We start from the raw sequence: 27,191 nt of genomic DNA, 5'->3' as shown, positions 1-27,191 counted from the left end.
AATACATAATCATAAAAACTATACATATATATATACACTTATGTTAAATTTTAAAAGTAGTGAGGTAGTGTTCATGGGTTCAATGTTCATTCAGAAATCGGATAGCAGAAGGGAAGATGCTATTCCTGAATCATTGAGTGTGTGCTTTCAGGCTCCTGTATCTCCTTCCTGATGGTAACAATGAATCGAGGGTAATGAGAAAAGGACCAAGGCAATAAACATTTCCTTGTATCGATTTATTGAGTCTAAATAAATGGATGTGATTTGAAACAGTTACAATATCTGGTTTAACTTGCTAAGGTAAAGGAGACAGAAGACACTGCTTATGGTGGGATGTGGAGCAACAAACAATCTGCTGGAGGAATTCAGTGGGTCGAGCAGCATCTGTGGGGGAAATGGAATTGTTGATGTTTCGCCTTGAAACCCTGCATCAGAACTGAGAGTCTATCATTCACTTGCCACTGTCTCCCATCTCCACCCACCCTCCCCTACCTGGAGCAACCTGCCAGTATTCTTGCATCTCTTCAGTCCCCAATACCTCAGGCTCCTGTCTTAATTCTCCCCTTCCCCTCTGGTTCTACCTGATTCTGAATGCTATTTGCTTAACCTTATTGTTTGCATGATTTGGTTTTTTTTCTTTCTCTCTATGCATTGGGTCTTTGACGGTCTTTTTTATTCTAATGGGTTATTCTGAGTTTTTTTTGTTTTGTGGCTGCTTGTAAGGAGATGGATCTCAAGGTTGTATAAATACTTTAATAATAAATGTACTTTGAACTTTTAAACTTTATACAGACTACCTCCCCTCTGCATTCTCAGTCCGGATGCAGGATTTTGACTCAAAATATTGACTTTCCTTTCTTCTCACAGATGCTCCTCGACCCACTGAGTTTCTCCAGCAGATTATTTGGAAGAGTTATGTCCTGAGGCATTTTGAGGTTTTTATAAGCTGTTCAGCATGTCCAACACTTTTTGCACACAACTTCATACCCATGGCCTAAAGTTAATGTTCATAACAGTGTCCAGCCAGAGAACCAACAACTGAACTACTCTTTACTCAATATATTTCGGACCTTGGTTATTTTTGATTCCTGGGTTCTTTTAGGAGTTCAGGATTGAGGACTTTCATTCTTCGTGATTGTTTATTTTAAAACTTAAACAAAGATACTAAGTAACAAGGCAGATGAGAGATAAGAAATTAAAGCGATTCAATAGATTCAATATGTCGTTTTTGAAAAGTCTATCACCTTTATACTTGAGATAACAGAAATTCCTTAGATAACAGAATCCAATCAAAAGGATACACAACTATAACAAGTATTATAACTTCATTACTTAGCCAATATAAAAATGAGAAAGGTGATAAACCGCTGGGTAGCTGCTATACCACCTCTGCCAGTAAGTGGGAACAAACCAGCACATACTGTGAAAATACATGCATGAAAAATGTTAGCAAAAATTACAATGTTAGTCTTGTATTAATTCAACTAATATCTTATCAAATGTATTTAAAAAACAACCAATTCTAACATAATATAGTCTCACAATGAAGCAACAGGAGGGGGACGTCACGTGATGACGTAGGATCGAGACGCTGGAACCCAGCTCTCCCGTAAAAAGTTAATAAATTAATGTTTAAATGAAGAAAAGTTAGTCAATACTTTCTAAAAGTTACTTATAAACTACTCCGGATTGTGTCAAGCTATGCCTCAAAGACAGAAGATGAAGAAGACTACGCAAGTTGGAACAGGAGCATGGCCCACGTCTACCAAAGAACTGCGGTCTCAGCTACATTATACCACCAGTGATATGGAACAGGAAACTGCGGCAACATCGGCCATTTCTAAAGGAAAAGACCAACGTGAACTGCGCAAACGCGAAGGAAGGAGCATGCGCAAACGGGAGCAACCAGAACTACAAAGCCCAGTTACCACTGCAACTGAAAGTGATAGCGAATCGGAGGGAGAGTCAGATTCTCCAGAAAGATCAGACGAAGAGGGAGATAAAAGTTCTTCTGGAAATATAGAAAAGACTTTGAAGCAAATAATGCGTAAATTAGACGCATTAAAAGTAATTAAAAGTAATCAAAAAGTACTCCAAAAAAATGACAAATATGGAGATTATGCTTGATAAAATGACAAAGAGACAGGAAAAAATGGAAAAGAGAATTATGGACTTGGAAACTAAAACGAAAGACATGGTTGAAAGAATGGACAAAATAGAAAATGAAAATACTGCTTGGACATCAGAAAGAAAACAATTTATGGAAAAAATTGATAAGCTTGAAAATTTTAGTAGACGAAATAATATTAAAATTGTTGGACTTAAAGAAGATATAGAAGGAGAAGATCCAATAAATTTTTTTCAAAAATGGATCCCTGAAAAATTGGAAATGGAAAGAGAAATTCCAATTGAGATTGAAAGGGCTCATAGATCCTTAAGGTCAAGACCTCAAGCTGATCAAAATCCACGATCAATTTTGATAAAATGCTTAAGATACCAAGACAAAGAAAAGATCCTGAAGGCGGCTGTCCAAAGTGCCAAAAATAGAAACGGGCCATTGATGATAGAAGGGAAACCAGTTCTTTTTTATCCTGATATAAGTTACAACCTTTTGAAGAGAAAGAAGGAATTTAACCCAGCAAAAAAAGCCTTATGGGAAAAGTGTTATAAATTTACAATGCATCACCCAGCAACACTGATAATTTTTTTGGAGGAGGGAAAAATTTTTTTTTCCGATTATCGAAAAGCGGAGGAGTTCGTACAAAAACTTTCACCTATTGACTAATTACACATAGAGGCTTCCAAACGTAATGGATTAAAGATGAAGATAGAGTCAACGAACAGAAGTGATGGACATTTATGGATATTATAGAAGAGAAAAGCAAAATTTTAGAAATACTAAGTGAGAATAGTATTTTTTTTCTTCTTATATATACACTTTTTTATGTTGCGGGGGGGCTGGGGAGCTTTGGATCAGTTACTACGGGATTCACGTGTGTAATCATGGCGATTGCCATGACCCGTACAACAGAGGGGGGTAATGTTGTGTTTTTTTTTCACAACATTAGTAGGGGGGTATTTTGTTTTTTTCTTTATATTCTATTTTTCTTCTATCTTTTTGCCTGGATGATTGGTGGGGACACACATAGCAATATGGAGATTTTTATAAAGATTTCCCAGGATACCATGAAAGTTGAAAGATTAGGTATTATTATAGATTGGAGTAATATAATTAAAAAAAAATAATGACTAATCTACTGAATTTTTTAAGTTTTAATGTTAATGGGCTTAATGGGCCAGTAAAAAGAAAAAGAATTTTAACATATATTAAAAAAATGAAAACAGATATAGCTTTTTTACAAGAAACTCATTTAACAGACATAGAACATCAGAAATTAAAAAGAGACTGGGTTGGAAATGTTATTGCAGCTTCATTTAATTCAAAGGCGAGAGGAGTTGCAATTTTGGTTAACAAAAATTTACCAATTAAAATACAAAACATATTAATTGATTCGGCGGGGAGATATCTAATTATACACTGTCAAATTTTTTCAGAACTATGGACCCTTATGAACATTTATGCACCAAATGAAAATGATGTAAAATTCATACAGGAGGTCTTTTTGAATTTGGCTAATGCACATGATAAAATATTAATAGGTGGAGATTTTAACTTTTGTCTAGATCCAGTTTTAGATAGATCAACAAAGGTTGTTACAAAATCAAAAGCAGTAAAATTAACTCTATCATTGATGAAAGACTTAAATTTGATTGATAGATGGAGAAGAATTAATCCAAAAGAAAGAGATTATTCATTTTATTCAAATAGACATAAAACATATTCAAGGATAGATTTTTTTCCTATTATCAACGAATATTCAAGATAGAGTGAAAAATGTGGAATATAAAGCAAGAATATTGTCAGATCATTCTCCTTTAATAATGACAATGATAATGATAGATAAAGAGGAATCAATTTATAGGTGGAGATTTAATTCAATATTATTAAAACATCAAGATTTTTGTGATTTTATGAAAAAACAGATTCAGTTCTTTTTAGATATAAATTCACATTCAGTTGATGATAAATTTATAGTGTGGGAAGCAATGAAGGCATATTTGAGAGGTCAGATAATAAGTTATACTTCTAAAATTAAGAAGGAATATATGATAGAAATAGATCAATTGGAAAAAGAGATTACAAAATTAGAAAAAGAATCCCAAAGAAATATGACAGAAGAAAAACAAAGACAACTTATTAACAAGAAGTTACAATATAATACACTCCAAACATATCGAACAGAAAAAGCAATTAAGAGAACTAAACAAAGATATTATGAACTAGGTGAAAGATCACATAAGGTTCTTGCATGGCAGTTAAAAACAGACCAGACTTCTAAAACAATAAATGCAATTCAAACAAGAGTAAATAAAATTACTTATAAACCTTTAGAAATTAATGAAGCTTTTAAGAATTTTTATTCTGAGTTGTATAAATCAGAATCACAAAATGACAATGTCAAGATAGAAAGGTTTTTATCACAAATAACTCTTCCAAAATTAAATACGGAAGAACAGAAGGGATTAGATATGCCTTTTACATTGAAAGAGGTCGAAGAAGCCCTAGGATCATTTCAAAGTAATAAATCTCCAGGAGAAGATGGTTTTCCGCCTGAATTCTATAAACAGTTTAAAGATTTATTAATTCCTCCTTTTATGGAGTTAATTCACCAAGCGGAAAGAACACATAAACTTCCAGAATCTTTTTCGACAGCTATTTTAATAGTATTGCCAAAAAAAGATAGAGATCTTTTAAAGCCAACATCATATAGACCTATTTCTTTATTAAACACTGATTATAAAATAATAGCAAAAATCTTATCTAATAGATTATCTAAATGCTTACCAAAATTAGTACATATGGATCAAACAGGATTTATTAAAAATAGACAATCGGCAGATAATGTAACTCGCTTATTTAGTATAATTCATTTAGCGCAGAAGAGGGAGGAAATGAGCGTGGCAGTTGCTTTAGATGCAGAAAAAGCATTTGATAGATTGGAATGGGATTTTTTATTTAAGGTATTGGAAAAATATGGATTAGGAGTATCTTTTATAAAATGGATTAAAACCTTAAATACTAATCTCAAAGCTAAAGTAGTGACAAATGGTCAAATTTCAACACCATTTCAGTTAACAAGGTCAACTAGGCAATGTTGTCCATTATCACCTGCTTTATTTGTGTTGGCGATAGAGCCATTAGCTGAATTGATTAGAATGGACCCAGATATTAAGGGTTTCAGAGTTAATCAGGAAGAATACAAGATTAACTTATTTGCTGATGATGTTCTGCTTTATCTAACAAACCCATTGCACTCGTTGCGTAAATTATCCTATAGATTAGAAGAATATGGGAAAATATCAGGTTATAAAATAAATTGGGATAAAAGTGAAATTTTACCTCTTACTAAAGGAGATTATAATCAATGTTGATTAATAACCCAATTTAGATGGCCGGCAAAAGGTATAAAATATTTAGGTATAAGAGTTGATAATGACATAAAGAACTTATACAAATTAAATTATTTACCACTATTGAAAAAAATTCAAGAAGATCTTGATAAATGGATGGTATTACCAATAACATTAGTAGGTAGAGTAAATACCATAAAAATGAATATATTCCCTAGATTACAATACTTATTTCAATCACTACCAATACAATTACCCTAGAAGTTTTTTCAAGAGCTAAATAAATATGTGAGGAAGTTTCTTTGGAAAGGTAAGATGTCAAGAATATCATTGGAAAAATTGACATGGAAATTTGAGCTAGGAGGGTTACAACTTCCAAATTTTAAGAATTATTATAAAGCAAATCAACTTAGATTTATTGCATCTTTTTTTGAGAAAGATAAACCGGCATGGATTAGAATAGAACAAGATAAAATAGGAGAAAACACACCAGAAGATTTTATATATAAATGGGAATCTAAATGGATACGGGAAAAGAAAGAATCTCCTATATAAAAACATTTGATTAATTTATGGAATAAGATAAATGTTGACGATGAGACAAAGAAATCCTTATTAGCAAAGAGATCTTTAATTCAAAATAGACTTATTCCTTTTACAATGGATAATCAACTTTTATATAACTGGTTTCAAAAAGGGATTAGATATATAGGAGATTGTTTTGAAGGAGGTATATTAATGTCATTCGATCAATTAAAGAATAAATATAAAGTATCAAACAACACTCTTTTTTGTTACTTTCAACTAAGGGCTTATTTAAGAGAAAAATTAGGTCAAACAATGTTATTACCGAAATCCAGTGAAATAGAAACTTTAATTCAAAAAGGAAAGATTAAAAAATTTATCTCTTGTATGTATAATTTGATTCAAAAACAGGCAATTAAACAAGGAGTCCATAAGTCAAGACAAAAATGGGAAAGTGATTTGAATATTAAAATTGAAGAAAAAAATTGGTCAAGACTATGTCTTGAGACAAATACAATAAACGTCCGATTAAGATTAGTGCAATACAATTTTTTACATCAATTATATATTACACCACAAAAAATAAATAAATTAAATCCAAATTTATCTGATCAGTGTTTCCGATGTAACCAAGAAATTGGTACTTTTTTACATTCTACTTGGTCTTGTTCTAAAATTCAACCTTTTTGGACAAATTTAAGAGTTTTATTGGAACAAATTATTGGAATACAACTTCCACATAATCCAATATTACTTTTACTAGGTGATATTGAAGGGATAAAACCGATATCCAAATTGAATAAATATCAGAAAGAATTTATAAAAATTGCATTGGCAGTAGCCAAAAAAGCTATTGCAGTTACTTGGAAATCAGATACATATTTAAGTATAGATCGTTGTTAGAAAGAAATTTATGGCTGTATTCCACTTGAAAAAATTACTTATAATTTAAGAGATAAATATGAAACATTTTTGAAAATTTGGCACCCTTATTTACAAAAGATAGGATTAAATATATAGGTGCTCCGAAGATGAAATAATTGGTTACTTGGGGAAAGAAATAAATATATATACTAAAGTTATTACGAACTCCATGGAGCATGTGGGGATCTTCCAATATCCAGGCATTCCTTTTTTTTTCTTTCTTTCTTTCTTTCTTTCTTTCTTTCTTTCTTCTTTTTTTCTATAGGGATGTTAGGGGGGAGGGGTTAAGGGGAGGGGGGGGATGGGTAACATTTTCTTTTTCACACACTTTTATTCTGTAACTATTTGAAAACACAATAAAAAAAAGTTTAAAAAAAATAAAAAATAAAAAATGAAGCAACAGGACTCCCTGACAGTAGCCCAGACAGGTAACTACTCTTTAATTAATGTAGCAAAAGGCTAGGAGGGCAGGACAGGTAGTGCTACTGCCTCCCATATCCAGCAAGCATGGTTTGAACCTGACCTCGGGAGCTGTTGGTGCGGAATTTACGCATTTTACCAGTCACTCTGTGGGTTCCTTCTGGGTGCTCCATTTACTCTGCATTCCAAAAGCATGCAGGTTAGTAGGTTAATTGTTAGCTATAAATTGGCTGTAATGTAGTAAGTGAGTAGAAGGAGAACCAGAGCGATAGGCATTGATGGGATTGCTCTAGGACTCAGACCCATTGGGTCAAATGGCCTCCTATGCCAAAGGTTTCATTTCCCCAGCTGAGACCTGCTACAATGTTTGAGGCCTGCATTGTTCATTCATTAGTGCTGCACAATTAAGAAACCAAAACTGTGCAATATTTGTTCATTGATGTGACCGGGAATGTCCAGTGTAATTTGCACAGAAGGCTGAAAACCACTTCAGTGAAGGGTGTGGTGAGTACACAACATTGTTCAACACTGGGTTTTAGATAAATTCCTACTGCACAAAGCAGGAATTTGTGTCCCACAATAGAATTTCTATGTCAATTCCTCTTCAGATGGTAGGTATAACATCAATTAGAAATTGGTAGGTTCTTTGATATTAATGGATATAATAACTCAGGTTTATAAAGTGAAGTGCTAGTTCTGATAGACACTTCTTTTGATGCAATTACACTCCAAAATCTTCAAAAATATTTCACACATAAGCCCCACTTATAACAAGAAAACGTCTCAGACTGAAGCACAAGCTGCCACATGAATACATTAATAAATGATATATAGATATGTGCAATAGACTTCACATCATGGCATACAAAGCTTTACAGTGACAGAACAAATTATATCACAGGAAAAGACAAGGAAACAAACTACTTCAAAATAATTTAAATTGGCAATTTATGTGCTTTTTAAATATTCAGTTAGTGCAGCACAAGTAGAGAGACAGTAAACTTCAGCAACAACCTCCTCCAAAGTATTTGCAGTCAGGAGTAAATCCAGCTCACATTGGAGATTATGTTAATTTCAATATCCTCACAATGTCTTCATATCATGGCAGTTAACATCTCCATTGCCTATATTGGTCCATTGAAATCACCTTCCTGATGTTTAATTTTCAGTTTTCTGGTCATTATCCATACTTTGCCCATGTATCCCTTCACCTCCCCCCACCCTCCCCACCTCATCAGGCGACGTGTGCAAGAATTCTTTGTCACTGTGATTGTCTCCATTCTGTTGGTTCCCTCTGCCACTTGCGTCATTGAGAATCAGAGTCACAATTACATTTATTATCATTAGTATCATTTCCCCATGGGGATGAATAAAGTATCTATCTATCTATCTATCTATCTATTGGCACCAGAATGTGGGCTGACCCCAGTTCATCCCCGAGTGTGTTGGTTGTTAACACAAATGACACATTTCACTGTATCTTTCAATGTACAAGTGATAAATAAATCTGAATCTGACATGAATTTTTTTGTTTTGTGGCAATGTTACAAGGCAAAAACATAAAATTACTGTAAATTACTAAATTAAACAAATAATGCAGAAAGAATCCCTCTAGTCCAAAAACACAATCAAACTTCAGATTCAAATCCTGGTCCACCAACCATATGAATCATCTACGTATTTGTGGAATATATAATCTAATTAAATATAAAACTATTCTGTTTCAATGCTTTCATAAATAAGGAGATGGTGACAACCATGACAGTTCCAAGTGAGCTGTGTTTGTGGAATGCTGTTATTGCAGTATCTACCTAACGTACTATATCACAGGACTATGGTTTAGTTTGCTTTCTCTATGTTCATTATTCTTTAACTTAGAACAAAAAGTCCAAAATTAATTTCAGGCCAGAACCTTGATTTTTTGCAGATCAAAATAATTTGTTTTACTTTGATTTGCCAATAGTTTCCACAGAGGCAAATTGCTTTACTCTGCTTCTGTCTTACCTGATAGACTCCAGAGTCCAGATGAAGGATCTTTGACAACTGTCCATTTCCCTCCATAGATGCTGTTGACCCCTTGAGTTCCACCAGTGCTCTATGTGTAACTCTGGATTCCAGTATCTGCAGACACTTATGCAGCTTTATAAAATGTCTTTGTTACAAGTTACCATTAGAAAATTCAGAAGAGATTCAGTCAGTAGCCTTTCTACTGGTGCCACATGTTTCACATCACAGGAGGTAAACTGCACAGGGTGGATAAGGCTGATGTAGGGATAGTACAGGGATCCTGTACATGCAGTGGGAAGTTATGCTGAAAGCAAAGACTTTGGACCTTTCAATTCAACTCAACTACGTCGACTAAGGCCTAAGGGGCTGGCGTCGGGCAAAACCGTAGTCCTTTCAACTCAACTCAACTACGTTGACTCGGGCCTTTCCTCAACCCATATTCCTTCAAGAGTCATCTTTCTATGCAGAAAACAGGGTATTGGACCTTCCAAAATTGGCAGAGGACCGTCTTCTGCCATAGCATATTGTTCTGCCACCAACATCATAGAGTCATAAAAATGGAAACCGGCTTTGCAGGTCAACTCATCCATGCCAAGATGACCAGCTGTTAGTCCCATTTTCCTGTGGCCCCCACACCTCTGAACCTTTCCTATCTACGTACTTGTCCAAGTGTCCTTTAAACGTTTGTTCACCTCTTTCTTCCTACATTATAGTAATGGCTACACTTCAGAAGTATTTTATTAAGCATGAGAGGTTCTGAGGACGGGAAAAGTGTTTTATAATTAAAGGGCTGTATTTTTGAGTGCCTTCTTACTGTTTTGTTACTGAAGGAAGTTCTTGCCCTTTGAATACATGCATTTGGCCTGTATATCTCTCTAACATTTTCTATCCATGTCCTTATCCAAATGTCTTTTAAATGTTGTTAATGCATGCACCTTCAACACTTCCTCTGACAGATCACTCCATATACATCCCACCCTTTGGGTGAACAAGTTGCCCCTCAGTTTCCTATTAAATTTCTTCACCCTTACTTTAAACCTATGTTCTCTCATTCCTGATGCCCCACTCTTGGGAAATATGTGTGAGAGTTGTGAACACTGTGTCATTTAATTCAGATGGTTCCTTTGTGTACATCGCCATAATTTGATTTAGAAAGAAAACACCTAAACTAATTTCAAGGTTGAAATAGCATATCTCATAGTACTTCCACTACTGAAGGACCAAATCTTCTCTGAGGGTATTGAATCTGAGGAGCAATAAACAAGAAGCCAGAAGAAATTGAAGGCAGCATCTGTGGAAGCAAATGAAAAGTTAACATTTCAAGTCAAGACCTTCCATCTCGACTGAATGTTGGAGGGAGATGCCAGTATAAAGAGATAAAGAAAAAGGGTGCAGCAAGATCTAGTGACAAAGGTAAGTACCATAAAGGGACGCAAAGCTCTGGTAGCAGATCTGGGTGAGAATGCTGTCAAAGAACAAGAGAACAGCAGTATTCACAGAGGGGACATGTGAGAGTTGGTTGCACTGAATTCCCATCGAAGGGAGAAGGAAATCATCTCAAAAGTCAGCATTCCTTGAAGAGACTTCACAGTGGAGTGATGAAATGGAGTCAAGAGACTGCTGATGTTGGAAATCCGGAGCAACAAACAATCCTCTGACCCTTTCCAGCAGCAATCCACCAATGTAGTCTGGTGCACGTTCACCCTCCATCCCTTTGCTGAAGTCAACAATCAGTTCTTTAGTTTTACTGACACGGAGAAAGAGGTTGTCGATGCACATTCACAGTATGAACTGGGCCATTTTGAGTACATTAGAACACTGAAACAATATTTTGTATTTATAAAAGCAAAACGGTTGTTCCTTAACGAAGTACTCCTGGTGTGGAATTGCAGAATCAAGCTGAGATGCATTATACCATGGAGCTGGCACCTTGAAGAAGCCATGCAGAGTTGGTGCTTACTACGGCTCAGTCACTTCCACACCAGTCATTCCCATGTACAGCTGCTTTACTATAACTGTCCAGTGGCCTTACAATGGAACCGCCTCGAAGCCCACATCAAGGTTTTGGATGAAATTGCAGAGTGTGACAATGGTATCCAATTTTAAAACTATTCTTCCCTCTTTCAGGTTTCCCCACTGCCTACACCATTCCTCGACTAAGAAGACAAACAGACAGGCAGGCAGCCTTCTCCCATGACTCTGCCCTTTGCACTTCTAAGAGACCAGTGGGGCACATGAGAGCAATCCGGGGTAAGTTGCCTCTGATTTGCTCCCTCTTCCCTTGTAGTGGTACCTAGCCAGAGTATTGTTATAGGTTTTTATTGTCACATACACCAAGTTACTGTGAAATACTACATTTGCATGTCATGCAGATCGATCTTTCCACATGTAATTACATTGGGGTAGTACAAAGAAAACAATGCAGAATAGAGGTATACAAGATTATGAGGGGTATGGATAGTGTAAGTGCAAGCAGGCCTTTTCTGCTGAGGTAACACACACAAAACTCAGCAGGCGAGTGGAAAAGATTAAACAGTCAAACTAAGAAGGTGGGGAGAGGGGAGGAGGAAGTACAAGGTGGTAGGTGATAGGTGTAACTGGGAGAGGGGGAGGGGTGCTAAAAAGCTGGGAAGTTAATGGTGAAAGAGATTGGCTGGAGGAGGGGGAATCTGATAGGAGAGGACAGAAGGCCATGGAAGAAAGGGAAGGGGGAGGAGCACCAGAGAGAGATGATGGGCAGGTAAGGAGATACATTGAGAGAGGGAAATGGGAATCAGAAATAGAGAAGAAGAGGGGGTGGCATTTACTGGGAGTTCAAGAAATCGATGTTCATGCTGTCAGGTTGGATGCTACCCAAAAGGAATATAGTTGTTGCTCCTCCAACCAGAGTGAGGCCTCATCGCAGCAGTAGAGGAGGCCATGGACTGACATGTCAGAATGGAAATGGGAAGTGGAATTAAAATCTCCACCAGGATATCCCACTTTTTCTGGCGAACGGTGCTTGGCAAAGCGGTCTCACAATCTACATCGGGTTTCACTGATGTACAGGAGGTCACTCACACCAGGAGCACTGGATACAGTAGATGACCACAACAGACTCACAGGTGAAGTGTTGCCTCACCTGGAAAGACTGTTTGGGACCCTGAGGGAGGAGGTGTAGGGGCAGGTGTGGCACTTGTTCCACTTGCTAGGATAAGTACCAAGAGGGAGGTCAATGGGGACAGACACAATGGGAGGTCAATGGGCACAAGGCAGTCATGTAGGGAATGATCACTGGGGAAAGCAGAAAGTGGGAGGGGGTGAAGGAAAGACGTGCTTGGTGGTGGGATCCTGTTGGAGATGGTGGAAGTTACAGAGAATTATGTGACGGACGTTGAGGCTGATGGGGTGATAGGTGAAAACAAGAGGAACCTGATCCCTGGTGGGGTGGCGGCTGGATGGGATGAGGGCAGACATGCATGAAATGGAAGAGTGAAGGCAGCATTGATGGTGGAGGAAGGAAAGCCCCCTTCTCTGAAGAAGAAGGACATCTCACTATTTCAGGAATGAAAAGCCCCATTCTGAGAGCAGATGCACTGGAGACAGAGGAATTGAGAGAAGGGGGAGGGGTACTACAACTAGAGATCATGGGTTAAGGGTGAAGTGTGAAAAGTTTAAGTGGAAATGAGGGAAAACTTCTTCACTCAGAGAGTTGTGAGAGTCTGGAACAAGCTGCCAGTGCAAGTGGAGCATACGAACTCGATTTCAATTTTTAAGAGAAGTTTGGATGGGTATATGGATGGTAGAGGTATAGAGGGCTATGGTCCCAGTGCAGGTTGATGGGAGTAGGCAGTTTAAATGTTTCCCCATGAATTAGATGAAGGTTTCAAGGTTTCAAAGGTACAATTTAATGTCAGAGAAATGTATACAATATACATCTTGAAATGCTTTTTCATCACAACCATCCACGAAAACAGAGGAGTGCCCCAAAAAATGAACGACAGTCAAATGTTAGAACCCCAATGTCCCCACCAGCTCCCCACTCCTGCGCGCAACTGGCAGCGAGCAACAACCCCCCCCCCCCACCCCACTGGCAGAAAAACAGCATTGGCACTGCCACCAAGCACTCAAGCGTGAGCAAAGGGAATGTTTATGTGCTGTACTTTTCTGTGACTCTAATATACTTGCAGCTAAAGAGAAACTGCTGTTCAGAAAGGCAAGTAAAGTGCTTGGATCACAAAATGGCTAAATGGGAGATCAGGTTCATCTTTTAGCTTATAAGATGTCTGTTCAAGAGTCTGACACAGAGAGATAGAAAATGTGCTTGAGCCTGTTGCTACGTGTTGTCAAGGTGCTGTATCTTCTGCCTGCAGGATAGGGAAGAGGAGAAAATGACCAGAGTGGGAGGGGCAAAGGAACCAAGGCTGCTGGAGCAGTAAGGCAGTAGCTCTGCCCCTCTGTAGTGTGTTTTATTCACAGGCATTGGAGTTTCCGTACCAGGCCAAGATGAAACCAGTCAGAATGCTGTCCACTGCACCTCTGTACAAGTTTGTCATCGCCTTCTATTATGCATGCAAAAGTCATGAATGAATGGTTAACTGCTGCCTCGTTCTCCAATATTTTGTTTCACCAGATGCTGGCCAACCTGTGAAGCTGCCTTGTATGCCGCCGGTGAGATTGTCACCCCCTCTACCGCCAAAGAAAGTGATGATATGTACTACATCACAGGCAGCCGACACACCCACCAATTCCTATTCTGCAGCACAGAAAATCACCCAGCAGCCTTCCCAGCTACACTTCGGGGGTTCCCATTCCTCGGCCTTAACTGGTGCGATGACTCTCCATCCTGCAATGCCCACGAGCAAGGTGATAGAAGAACTCAACAAGACACTGGCCTTGACAATGCAGAGGCTGGAAAGGTAATATGGCAGCCATCATACAGCTGTAGAAAAAAATCACAGTACCAAAGGAGGCTATTCAGCACATTTTATCCAGGCCTGTTGTGAAGGGCTCCCTAGCTTAATCCCAAATTAAATCTCTGAGTCCAGAGCCTTGCAGGCTGTAGCTATTAAAGTACAGACCTAAAGGGGTGAAGATTCTGCCTCTGCTGTCCTTTAGGGCAGTGAGCGCCAAAGCTGCTTCCATGTTTAAATCCTTACACCTGAGTTTTGTCTCTTCTGCTAAGAAATAGGAGCTTCTTATTAGCTCTGTTCAGCCGCCATTATAATTCGACATAGCTTAATTAGGTATTCTCATACCTTCCTCAGCCCCCAAGAAAGCAACCTTCCAACATTTTCTCATTGCTACTACTTTTGTAGACCAGGCAATATCCTGGTCACAATTAGAACAAAGAACACAGAACACTATTGCATAGTGCAGGCTTTTCAGTTCATGATGTTGAGCCAACCTTTTAACCTATTCTTAAGATCAATTCAGCTTTTCCCTTCTAGTAAGCACAACGTTGTGCTTGTGGGAGATTTTAATTTTCCACACATAGACTGGGAAGCCCATTCTGTAAAAGGGCTGGATGGTTTGGAGTTTGTAAAATGTGGGCAGGATAGTTTTTTGCAGCACACATAGAGGTACCGACTAGAGAAGGGGCAGTGTTGGATCTCCTGTTAGGGAATGAGATAGATCAGGTGATGGAGGTATGTGTTGGGGAGCACTTTGGGTCCAGTGATCACAGTACCATTAGTTTCAATATAATTTTGGAGAAGGATAGGACTGGACCCAGGGTTGAGATTTTTGATTGGAGAAGGGCTAACTTTGAGGAAATGCGAAAGGACTTAGAAGGAGTGGATTGGGACAATTTGTTTTATGGGAAGGATGTAATCGAGAAATAGAGGTCATTTAAAGGTGAATTTTTGAGGGTACAGAATCTTTATGTTCCTGTTAGGTTGAAAGGAAAGATTAAAAGTTTGAGAGCACCATGGTTTTCAAGGGATATTGGAAACTTAGTTGGGAAAAAGAGGGAGATCTATAATAAATATAGGCAGCATGCAGTAAATGAGGTGCTCGAGGAATATAAAGAATGTAAAAAGAATCTCAAGAAAGAAATTAGAAAAGCTAAAAGAAGATGCGAGGTTGCTTTGGCAAGTAAGGTGAAAATAAATCCGAAGGGTTTCTACAGTTATATTAATAGCAGAAGGATAGTGAGGGATAAAATTGGTCCCTTAGAGAATCAGAGTGGACAGCTATGTGTGGAGCTGAAAGAGATGGGGGAGATTTTGAACAATTTCTTCGGTATTCACTAAGGAGAAGGATATTGAATTGTGTAAGGTAAGGGAAACAAGTAGGGAAGTTATGGAAACTATGATGATTAAAGAGGAGGAAGTACTGGCGCTTCTAAGGAATATAAAAGTGGATAAATCTCCGGACCCTGACAGGATATTCCCTAGGAACTTGAGGGAAGTTGGTGTAGAAATAGCAGGGGCTCTGACAGAAGTATTTCAAATGTCATTAGAAACGGGGATGATGCCAGAGGATTGGCGTATTGCTCATGTGGTTCCATTGTTTAAAAAGGGTTCTAAGAGTAAACCTAGCAATTATAGGCCTCAACGCACACAAAATGCTGGTAGAACACAGCAGGCTAGGCAGCATCTATAGGGAGAAGCGCTGTCGACGTTTTGGGCCAAGACCCTTCATCAGGACAATTATAGGCCTGTCAGATTGACATCAGTGGTGGGTAAATTAATGGAAAGTATTCTTAGAGATGGTATATATAATTATCTGGATAGACAGGGTCTGATTAGGAATAGTCAGCATGGGTTTGTGCATGGAAGGTCATGTTTGACAAATCTTATTGAATTTTTTGAAAAGGTTACGAGGAAAGTTGACGAGGATAAAGCAGTGGATGTTGTCTATATGGACTTCAGTAAGGCCTTTGACAAGGTTCCACATGGAAGGTTAGTTAGGAAGGTTCAATCATTAGGAATTAATATTGAAGTAGTAAAATGGATTCAACAATGGCTGGATGGGAGATGCCAGAGAGTAGTGGTGGATAACTCTTTGTTAGGTTGGAGGCCCGTGACTAGTGGTGTACCTCAGGGATCTGTACTGGGTCCAATGTTGTTTGTCATATACATTAATGATCTGGATGATGGGGTGGTAAATTGGATTAGTAATTATGCAGATGATACTAAGGTAGGTGGCGTTGTGGATAATGAAGTAGGTTTTCAAAGCTTGCAGAGAGATTTAGGCCAGTTAGAAGAGTGGGCTGAACGATGGCAGATGGAGTTTAATGCTGATAAGTGTGAGGTGCTACATTTTGGTAGGAATAATCAAAATAGGACATACATGGTAAATGGTAGGGCATTGAAGAATGCAGTAGAACAGAGTGATCTAGGAATAATGGTGCATAGTTCCCTGAAGGTGGAATCTCATGTGGATAGAGTGGTGAAGAAAGCTTTTGGTATGTTGGCCTTTACAAATCAGAGTACTGATTATAGGAGTTGGGATGTAATGTTAAAATTGTACAAGGCATTGGTAAGGCCGAATTTGGAGTATTGTGTACAGTTCTGGTCACCGAATTATAGGAAAGATATCAACAAAATAGAGAGAGTACAGAGAAGATTTACTAGAATGTTACCTGGGTTTCAGCACCTAAGTTACAGGGAAAGGCTGAATAAGTTAGGTCTTTATTCTTTGGAGCGTAGAAGGTTGCAGGGGGACTTGATAGACGTATTTAAAATTATGAGGGGGATAGATCGAGTTGTCGTGGATAGGCTTTTTCCATTGAGAGTAGGGGATATTCAAACAAGCGGACATGATTTGAGAGTTAGGGGCCAAAAATTTAAGGGTAACACGAGGGGGAATTTCTTTACTCAGAGAGTAGTAGCTGTGTGGAATGAGCTTCCAGTAGAAGTGGTAGAGGCAGGTTCGGTATTGTCATTTAAAAAAAAATTGGATAGGTATATGGACAAGAAAGGAATGGAGGGTTATGGGCTGAGTGTGAGCCAGTGGGACTAGGTGAGTGTAAGCGTCGGCACGGACTAGAAGGGCCGAGATGGCCTGTTTCCGTGCTGTAATTATTATGTGGTTATATGGTTAATTGGCCTCCATTTTTCTTTTTCTTCTTCTTCTGAGGGTTTATGGTGGTTGGTAAACAGCTTTTTAGGTGCATTGCTGCCACATTCTGAACTGGAGTGCGGGCCAGGATATCTAAATCCCATATTTACATTTGTATCAAATTCTATAAAAATGACCTGTATTCTTAAGGAACTCCACTATATATTTAAAGCAATAATCTTATGCAAGATATTAGAAACATGGAAACAGAGAAAACCTACAGCCCAATACGGACCCTTCAGCCCACAAAATTGTGCCGAACATGTCCCTACCTCAGAAATTGCTAGGCTTACCTATAGCCCTCTATTTTTCTAATCTCCTTGTACCTATCCAAAAGTCTCTTAAAAGGCCCTATTGTATTTACCTCCACCACCGTTGCCGGCAGCCCATTCCACGCACGCACCACTCTCTGAGTAAAAATCTTAACCCTGACATCTCCTCTGTACCTACTCCCCAGCACCTTAAACCTGTGTCCTCTTGTGGCAACCATTTTCAACCCTGGGAAAAAGCCTCTGACTGTCCACACAATCAATGCCTCTCGTCATCTTATACACCTCTTTCAGGTCACCTCTCATCCTCCATCGCTCCAAGGAGAAAAGGCCGAGTTCACTCAACCTATTCTCATAAGGCATGCTCCCCAATCCAGGTAACATCTTTCTAAATCTCCTGTGCACCCTTTCTATAGCTTCCATGTCCTTCCTGTAGTGAGGCGACCAGAACTGAGCACAGTACTCCAAGTGGGGTCTGACCAGGGTCCTATATCGCTGCAACATTGCCTCTCGGCTCCTAAATTAAATTCCACAATTGACGACAGCCAATACACCATATGCTTTCTTAACCACAGAGTCAACCTGCGCAGCTGCTTTGAACGTCCTATGGACTCAGAACCCAAGATCCCTATGATCCTCCACACTGCCAAGAGTCTTACCATTAATATTATATTCTGCCATCATATTTGACCTACCAAAATGAACCACCTCACACTTATCTGGGTTGAACTCCATCTGCCAATTCTCAGCCCAGTTTTGCATCCTATCAATGTCCTTCTGTAACCTCTGACAGCCCTCCACACTATCCACAACACCTCCAACCTTAGTGTCATCAGCAAACTTACTAACCCATCCCTCCACTTCATCATCCAGGTCATTTATAAAAATCACAGAGTAAGGTCCCAGAACAGATCCCTGAGGCACTCCACTAGTGACCAACCTCCATACAGAATATGGCTCATCTACACCACTCTTTGCCTTCTGTGGGCAAGCCAGTTCTGGATCCACAAAGCAATGTCCCCTTGGATCCCATGCCTCCTTACTTTCTCAATAAGCCTTGCATGGGGTACCTTATCAAATGCCTTGATGAAATCCATATACACTACACCCACTGCTCTTCCTTCATCAATATGTTTAGTCACATCCTCAAAATATTCAATCAGGCTCGTAAGGCACGACCTGCCCTTGACAAAGCCATGCTGACTACTCCTAATCATATTATACCTCTCCCAATGTTCATAAATCCTGCCTCTCAGGATCTTCTCCTTCAACTTATCAACCACTGAAGTAATACTTACTGGTCTATAATTTCCTGGGTTATCTCTATTCCATTTCTTGAATAAAGGAACAACATACGCAACCCTCCAATCCTCTGGAACCTCTCCCGTCCCCACTGATGATGCAAAGATCATCGCCAGAGGCTCAGCAATCTCCTCCCTCGCCTTCCACAGAAGTCTGGGGTACATCTCATCCGGTCCTGGCAACTTATCCAACTTGATGCTTTCCAAAAGCTCCAGCACATCCTATTGTCATATCTTCAGGCAGCACTTTACAAAATGTGAAATCCACTCCCTCATCTCTGTGTTCTGCCTCTTCACATCTTTGCCGATCTCTGTTGAATTTTCGATCTCTTCTTGGCTCTCTTGCCTCTCGAATTCTTCTTCCTCTGTTTCTTCCTGTACTCCGCTGATCTCACATCCACGGACCTCCTTCGTTTAAATATTGGCCTTCCTCCTATAAATTCAAGTCTTCTGCTCAACGGCGCTCTTCCCTCTCCCATCAGCACCATCGGAGCGCCACCTGACCCACAACCTGGGCTCTCTTCATCGTTCTGCGCTTGTTCTTCACCACCCACTGCTTGATCCTCACTTCACATCTCACTTTCTCTTCTGTGACAAATACATTGTCTTTGTTTTCATTTTCTACTTTCTCCTCTGCACCCATTCCTTCTTTGTGGTTTCCATTTATCATGTTCTTATCCCATATATCCTCATTTTCACCCACTTGGTTCATTGTTGTGCTGGCTACCTCTGGAAGAAAATTCCCAAGAGCTGGCTCAGGACCTGGTTTTCCATCTAGCTGTTCTTGAGGACTAATTACATGCTGCTTTCCTTCATCCCTTTCTTCCATATTATCAGCCCTAATATTCTGGCCCGTTCTATATTCAGATTCCTAGTGCTGAGCTCTGAATAATCTGCCTGTAAATCCAGATTACTCTCAGCTGGACACAGATTACCCATTTCATGTTCTGACTCTCCAACCTCTGGATCTAAGCTTCCAGCCTCCAGCTCCATCTCAATTATAGCTGCTAGACCAGAGCATCTCCAGCTTTCAGGATCCATTTGTTCAACACTGGGCACCATTCCCCAAATTTCCTGCTGGGCCGCATCTGCTCCTAGTTCGGCTGTTTATGTTAAACTGTATTTTATTCTGTGCTAACTTTAAAATCAACCATCCTCTCGTTTGATTAACTTGGACACCTCCCTCCATTTTTCTATTAATCACGTGCCTATCTAAGGGTTTCTTAAATGTCCCTAATGTATCTGCCTCTACCACCAACCCTAGCAGGGCATTCCATTCACCCACCACTCTGTGTAAAAAATATTACTTCTGACATCCAACCCTGACATAATTTCCTCCAATCATTTTAAAATTGTGCCCACATCTTCACCCTGGGGAAAAGTCTCTGGCTATGTGCTCAATCAATACTTCTTATCATCTTGTACACCTCTATCAAGCCGCCTCTTATCCTCCATTCTAAAGAGAAAAGCCCTCGCTCATTTATCCTATGTTAATAAAACAAAGTGGTTGAGAGGACAAATTCAAGCACATTAGTGCTCTAACATGCTTTGTCTCATCTATTGAAGAAAATTTTCCTTGCCGCATTTTATTCTCCTCATTCACCTGCCCTGCTAACCTGAGGGATCTGTAGCCATCTAATCTAAGGACCCTCTTTCCGAGTACCCACCTCCACACAGTCTATCCCCAATCCCACACAATCGTCGTTATGTTGCCTCCAGAAGGAACCGTTCCTTCCCCCTTTCCCCTGTTCAGAATAACTCCTTCCAATCTGTCTCTCCCTCACCACAATGAATCTCCCTTCCTGATCTTCCCTGACCTAACATGGCTTTACCTTGAATTCCCTCCTGGGATCTCTTCTTCCCTGTCATCCCTCCAATTTCCCCCTCCCATGATCTCTCCCTCACTGTGATCTCTCTCTGGTTCACTCCTCACTTCCTGCAGTGTCCGACTTGATTTTTCCCCTTCCACCCTCTCACCTGATTTTTCTGAGGTCTTGTATCCAGCCTGGATCAATACACAATTGGCTGGAGGAACTCAATGGGGCAAGCAGCTAGAACATCATCTTTTGATCATTCCCTCTCTCTTTTTGTGGCCACTTCTCCTGTGATTTAATAGCAGTGTAATCTATCCATGTGCTGTCACTGAAATCCTTCCCTAGGATTATCTTCTTTCCAAGTAATGGATCTACTGGAACTTTCTCATGCTATTGTCTCCTAGTTTTCCACTCTGCATGTGGGAATATTTTTCCAACACTCCTCAAAATTTTAATGACTTCCACCAGGCCTACTCTGTAGTCTTTCCTCTTCCAGATACCTCTGAGCAGTTTTGTTTCCTCTGATGTCTTTCTCTTCATTTGTTGAAGGGATGTGAGTTTCCCAGGCTGAGCCAGGAGACACGTGCTTAATACATAAGTTACTTGGAAGTGTGGAGGAGCAGAGGGATCTGGGGGTACATGTCCACAGATCCCTGAAAGTTGCCTCACAGGTAGATAGGGTAGTTAAGAAAACTTATGGAGTGTTAGCTTTCATAAGTTGAGGGATAGAGCTTAAGAGTCGCGGGGTAATGATGCAACTCTATAAAACTCTGGTTAAGCCATACTTGGAGTACTGTGTCCAGTTCTGGTTACCTCACTATAGGAAGGATGTGGAAGCATTGGAAAGGGTACAGAGGAGATTTATCAGGATGCTGCCTGGTTTAGAGAGTATGCATTATGATCAGAGATTAAGGGAGCTAGGGCTTTACTCTTTGGAGAGAAGGAGGATGAGCGGAGACATGATAGAGGTATACAAGATATTAAGAGCAATAGATAGAGTGGACAGCCAGCGCCTCTTTCCTGGGGCACCACTGCTCAGTACAAAACAACATGGCTTTAAGGTAAGGAGTGGGAAGTTCAAGGGGGATATTAGAGGAAGGTTTTTCACTCAGAGAGTGGTTGGTGCGTGGAATGCACTGCTTGAGTCAGTGGTGGAGGCAGATACACTAGTGAAATTTAAGAGACTACTAGACAGGTATATGGAGGAATTTAAGGTGGGGGTTTACATAGGAGGCAGGGTTTAAGGGTCGGCACAACCTTGTGGGCTGAAGGGCCTGTGCTGTGCTGTGCTATTCTATGTTCTATGTACATCATCAGGTTGAGCAGCATCTGTAAGAGGAAAGATGTTTGGGGTCATCGTTCCAGCTGCTTGCCCCATCGAGTTCCTCTAGCCAATTGTGTATTGATGCAGATTCCAGCAACTACGTCTTGTGTCATAATTTAATTGCCCATTCCTAATTGCCCTTGAGAAGATGGTGAGAAGCTGTCTTAGGTTGCAGGAATAAGTTCCAGGACTTTGACCCACTAATGGTAAAATGTATGTGTCACCTTAAACTGGCTCACATCACTTCAAACCTTTTTTGTATGATATCCATGCTGAGATTAGAGTAACACACTGGCAGATGAACTGCCATTGCTGCTACTGCCTCACTGCTCCGGCAGCCTGGCTTCCATTGCACATCCAGTGCTGTTCACATAGATTGCATGTTCTCCCTGTGACTACGTGAATTCCATTCCCTCCCCCGCACCCCATCCCAGTGCTCCAGTTTCCTCTCACATCCCAAAGATGTGCCAATTGATAGTTAACTGGCTGTTGTGAATTATCAAAGATCCAAAGCACATTTATTATCAAAGTGTGTATGCAGTATACAATCCTGAAACTTGTCTTCCCCACAGTTAGTCATGAAACAGAGAACCAGGGAACCATCCCTTTAAAAGAAAAACATCAAACCCTCCTCCCCCTCCTCATACACAAACAAATCACGCAGATGGCAACAAAAAAAAATCAAAAATATAAAACGCAGAAGGCATTTCAGTTCAGTTCACTGTTCATTATCTTCAGGCCACCCAACTCAAATGTCGCTCAAGAGCATCCAGAACTAAAACTAGAAATAGAACACATCATAAATATTGAATTAGAATTTTACCTAATTATGTGGTTTCTAGGGGGAATGGGAGGTGAGGAGAATAGTGTCCAGGAAATAAGTGGGGCTGAATTGATGGAAATGTTCTAAATGCTGGCATTGACCTAATAGGCCACATGGTGTCATTCTAAGTCGTAAAGTGTATATGAGAAATATGGAGTGTATGAGCTTAACTTCTATATAGTGAATGTTGGCTTAATACAACAGTGATTTTGATTTTATTTTGGCAGTTCAGGATTGCATACAGGAGAGAGTGGGATGAAAACAGGAAAAAGCAATACACCCGACATCCGACAAGTGCCAACAGTGGTGGTTGATTATGATGATGACAAAGAGAATGTGCCTAATGAATCGGACTATGAGGACACTTTCAGTATGCACGGGGAGGAAGATGAAGAGGACGAGGGGGATAATGATGATGATGACGATGACGATGATGACAATTTTTTCACAAGTATGGAAAGCATCAACTCGCTACATATGCTATGGTCTGCCCAGCACCAGAGAAAACCAAACTAGTGATAAAACTCTCATAAACCAAACAGTGGTGATTCTGTGTCTTTCAGGCTGTGAGGTTTTTCATCAGTCTTGTGTTTAATCTAATGTAATCAAGTCAGTTCAAGTTCATTGTACAGTGAGGTTCAGTGAAAATCATGTTTGCAGCAGCATCACATGCATGTACAGTTGGTAATACATAAATTATAAAAGACGGTGAAGAGAAAATAAAATACTGCAGAAACAAAATACTGGTGCAAAAAATACACAGAGTTAAGTCCATAGTAGTACCAGACTTGGTCCATATAGTGTTCCATTGTTGATTGCGTTTGTGCAGGTCCATTCAAATATCTGATGGCTGAAGGAAAACAGCTGTTTATATATTTATATAATCTATATATTAGATGCTTTACCTTTCAAATAAACACATAGCACATATCTTGAGAATTAGGTGTTAGCCCATCAATAAACATGGCATTTATCTACCAGCAATTAAATTCAAAGTAGAAAGATATCACATGTGCAGAGTTTAACTTAGTAAGAGTGTCAAAGGTTATGGGGAGAAGGCAGGAGATTGGAGTTGAGAGGGATCATAAACCACCCATGATAGAATGACAGAGAAGTCTAGGGGAAACTATGGAGCCATGAGGGAGGAGAGGGCCAAAGTTGACTGGACGGATAGCCTAGCAGAAAAGACAGTGGAACAGCAATGGCAGGTATTCTTGGGAATAATGCACAAGGTGCAAAATCAGTTCATCCCCCAGAGAAGGAAGGATTCAAAGGGGGGAAAGGGGCCACAGTGGTTGACAAAGGAAGTCAGAGATTGCATAGCATTTAAAAAAAAGGAAATATAACAGAGCTAAGGTGAGTGGGAGGACAGATGGTTGGGAAGTGTTTAAGGAACAACAGAACTTAACTAAAAAGACAATACGGGGAGAAAAAATGAGGTACAAACGCAAGCTAGCCAGGAATATAAAGGAAGATAGCAAAAGCTTTTTTAGGTATGTGAAGAGAAAGAAGATAGTTAAGAACAACGTTGGGCCCTTGAAGAATGAATTGGGTGAAATTGTTATGGGAAACAGAGAAATGGCAGAAGAATTTAATGAGTACTTTAGATCTGTTTTCACTAAGGAAGACACAAGCAATCTCCCAGATGTATGGATGGGCCAAGGACATAGGGTAACAGAGGAAATGAAACAGATTGACATTCGGAAGGAAACGGTGATGAGAAGGCTGATGGGACTGAAGGCTGACAAATCCCCAGGTCCAGATGGTCTGCACCCTAGGGTACTAAAGGAGGTGGCCCTGGAAATTGCGGATGCATTGGTAATCATTTTCCAATGTTCCTTCGATTCAGGATCAGTCCCTGAGGATTGAAGAATGGCTAATGTTATCCCACTTTTTAAGAAAGGAGGGAGGGAGAAAACAGAGAACTATCGACCTGTCAGCCTGACATCGGTGGTGGGGAAGATGCTAGAGTCCATAATTAAGGATGAAATAGTGGCATATCTAGATAGCAGTGATAGGATTGGGCCGAGCCAGCATGGATTTACCAAGGGTAAATTTTGCTTGACTAATCTGTTGGAGTTTTTCGAGGATGTAACCAGGAAGTTAGACGGGGGAGATCCAGTGGATGTAGTGTACCTCGATTTTCAGAAGGCATTTGATAAGGTCCCACATAGAAGATTGGTGGGTAAAATCAAAGCTCAGGTCATCGGGGGGAAGATATTGACATGGATAGAAAACTGGTTGGCAGATAGAAAGCAAAGGGTAGCGGTGAATGGGTGTTTCTCGGAATGGCAGGTGGTGACTAGTGGGGTGCCACAGGGCTCGGTATTGGGACCACAGCTGTTTACCATTTACGTTAACGATTTGGATGAAGGCATAGAAAATAACATCAGCAAATTTGCTGATGATACTAAGCTGGGTGGCAGTGTGACATGTGATGAAGATGTTAGGAGAATTCAGGGTGACTTGGATAGGCTGGGTGAGTGGGCAGATACTTGGCAGATGGCATTTAATGTGAATAAGTGTGAGGTTATCCATTTTGGGAGTAAGAACAGGAAGGCAGATTATTATCTGAACGGTATAGAGTTGGGTAAGGGAGAAATACAAAGAGATCTCGGAGTCCTTGTTCATCAGTCACTGAAGGTGAATGAGCAAGTGCAGCAGGCAGTGAAGAAGGCTAATGGAATGTTGGCATTTATTACAAAGGGAATTGAGTACAAGAGCAAGGAAATCCTCTTGCATTTGTACAGAGCCCTGGTGAGACCACACCTGGAGTATTGTGTACAGTTTTGGTCTCCAGGGTTAAGGAAGGACATCCTGGCTGTAGAGGAAGTGCAGCGTAGATTCACAAGGTTAATTCCTGGGATGTCTGGACTGTCTTACGCAGAGAGGTTAGAGAGACTGGGCTTGTACACGCTGGAATTAAGGAGATTGAGAGGGGATCTGATTGAAACATATAAGATTATTAAGGGATTGGACAAGATAGAGGCAGGAAATATGTTCCAGATGCTGGAAGAGTCCAGTACCAGAGGGCGTGGTTTGAGAATAAGGGGTAGGTCATTTAGGACAGAGTTAAGGAAAAACTTCTTCTCCCAGGGAGTTGTGGGGGTCTGGAATGCACTGCCTTGGAAGGTAGTGGAGGCCAATTCTCTGGATGCTTTCAAGAAGGAGCTAGATAGGTATCTTATGGATAGGGGAATCAAGGGATATGGGGACAAGGCAGGAACTGGGTATTGATAGGAATTGATCAGCCATGATCTCAAAATGGCAGTGCAGGCTCGAAGGGCCGAATGGTCTACTTCTGCACCTATTGTCTATTGTCTATTGTCTTCAAGTCAAGTCAAGTTGCTTTTTATTGTCACTTTGACCATAGCTGCTGGTACAGTACACAGTAAAAATGAGACAATGTTTTTCAGGACCGTGGTGCTACATGAACAATACAAAAACTACACTGAACTACGTAAACCAACACAAAAACTACACTAGACTACAGACCTACCCAGGACTGCATAAAGTACACAGAACGGTGCAAGCATTACAATAAATAATAAACAAGACAATAGGCACAGCAGAGGGCAGTAGGTTGGTAGTCCGATGGCTTGGGGGAAAATCTGTTACATAAATAATCAGCTACATGCTTGATTCTGCCACATGGCTTGATTCTGCTCCCATGTGTTATAATCTTATGGTGTACAGCAGAAGGGGAGAATTATTGAACATATAAGTTGTTGTTGTTTTCAAACTATTAGTTTAATATTCTAAGTTTCAGTGGATTTGGAACTGCAATAGAATCTGAATCCAAGGTGCAAAACACCTGTTACCCAGCCTTCATGAGGTCCAGGGATAGCAGAACAAGGGACATGTGGATGTTCCACTCCTAGGACATGGGTCAGCTACTTAAATAATGCAGAGAGGTTGGTAGCCCCTGATTTCATCTTCATTGCAAGCATTATAAGGACAGTTGGGTTTTCCTGGCTTCAGGAACGATGCCACAAGGATACCTTCAGGACTGCTTGGCCAGGGCTGTCTCTTACAACACTTCCAAGTTCCCTCGTCCCCTTAACAATCCCACCCCCAAACTGGGCATCTTAATCTATTGGTTTTGTTCTTCCCTGCTCGGGAATGCCCCCTCACTGATTGGTTACCAAGTCTGTCAATCACATTGATTTCTGCGCAGAGAATCTGGACCAAAATACAGAACGAAAAACATTAGAAACATTAAAAAATAGGAGCAGGAATCGGCCACCTGACCTGCCATTCAATAAG

The 27,191-nt window shown here is 40.0% G+C and overlaps 1 protein-coding gene across 6 annotated transcripts in view; it reads left to right on the top strand.

Moving 5' to 3' along the window:
* The window catches only part of phactr1 (phosphatase and actin regulator 1), a 474,929-nt gene that overhangs the window by 383,466 nt on the left and 64,272 nt on the right, over positions 1-27,191 (top strand). For all 6 annotated transcript variants that reach the window (XM_073023899.1, XM_073023902.1, XM_073023903.1 and 3 more), the window contains 3 exons: positions 11,476-11,598; positions 13,961-14,246; positions 23,153-23,376. In XM_073023899.1, coding sequence (XP_072880000.1) covers positions 11,476-11,598; positions 13,961-14,246; positions 23,153-23,376 — 633 coding nt within the window. The remainder of the gene's footprint in view (positions 1-11,475; positions 11,599-13,960; positions 14,247-23,152; positions 23,377-27,191) is intronic.

Source organism: Hemitrygon akajei, chromosome 20 (assembly GCF_048418815.1).
Source record: "Hemitrygon akajei chromosome 20, sHemAka1.3, whole genome shotgun sequence".
Taxonomy (NCBI): Eukaryota; Metazoa; Chordata; class Chondrichthyes; order Myliobatiformes; family Dasyatidae; genus Hemitrygon; species Hemitrygon akajei.
Note: the sequence above shows the minus strand (reverse complement) of the source record. Positions and strands in the feature narration are given on the sequence as shown.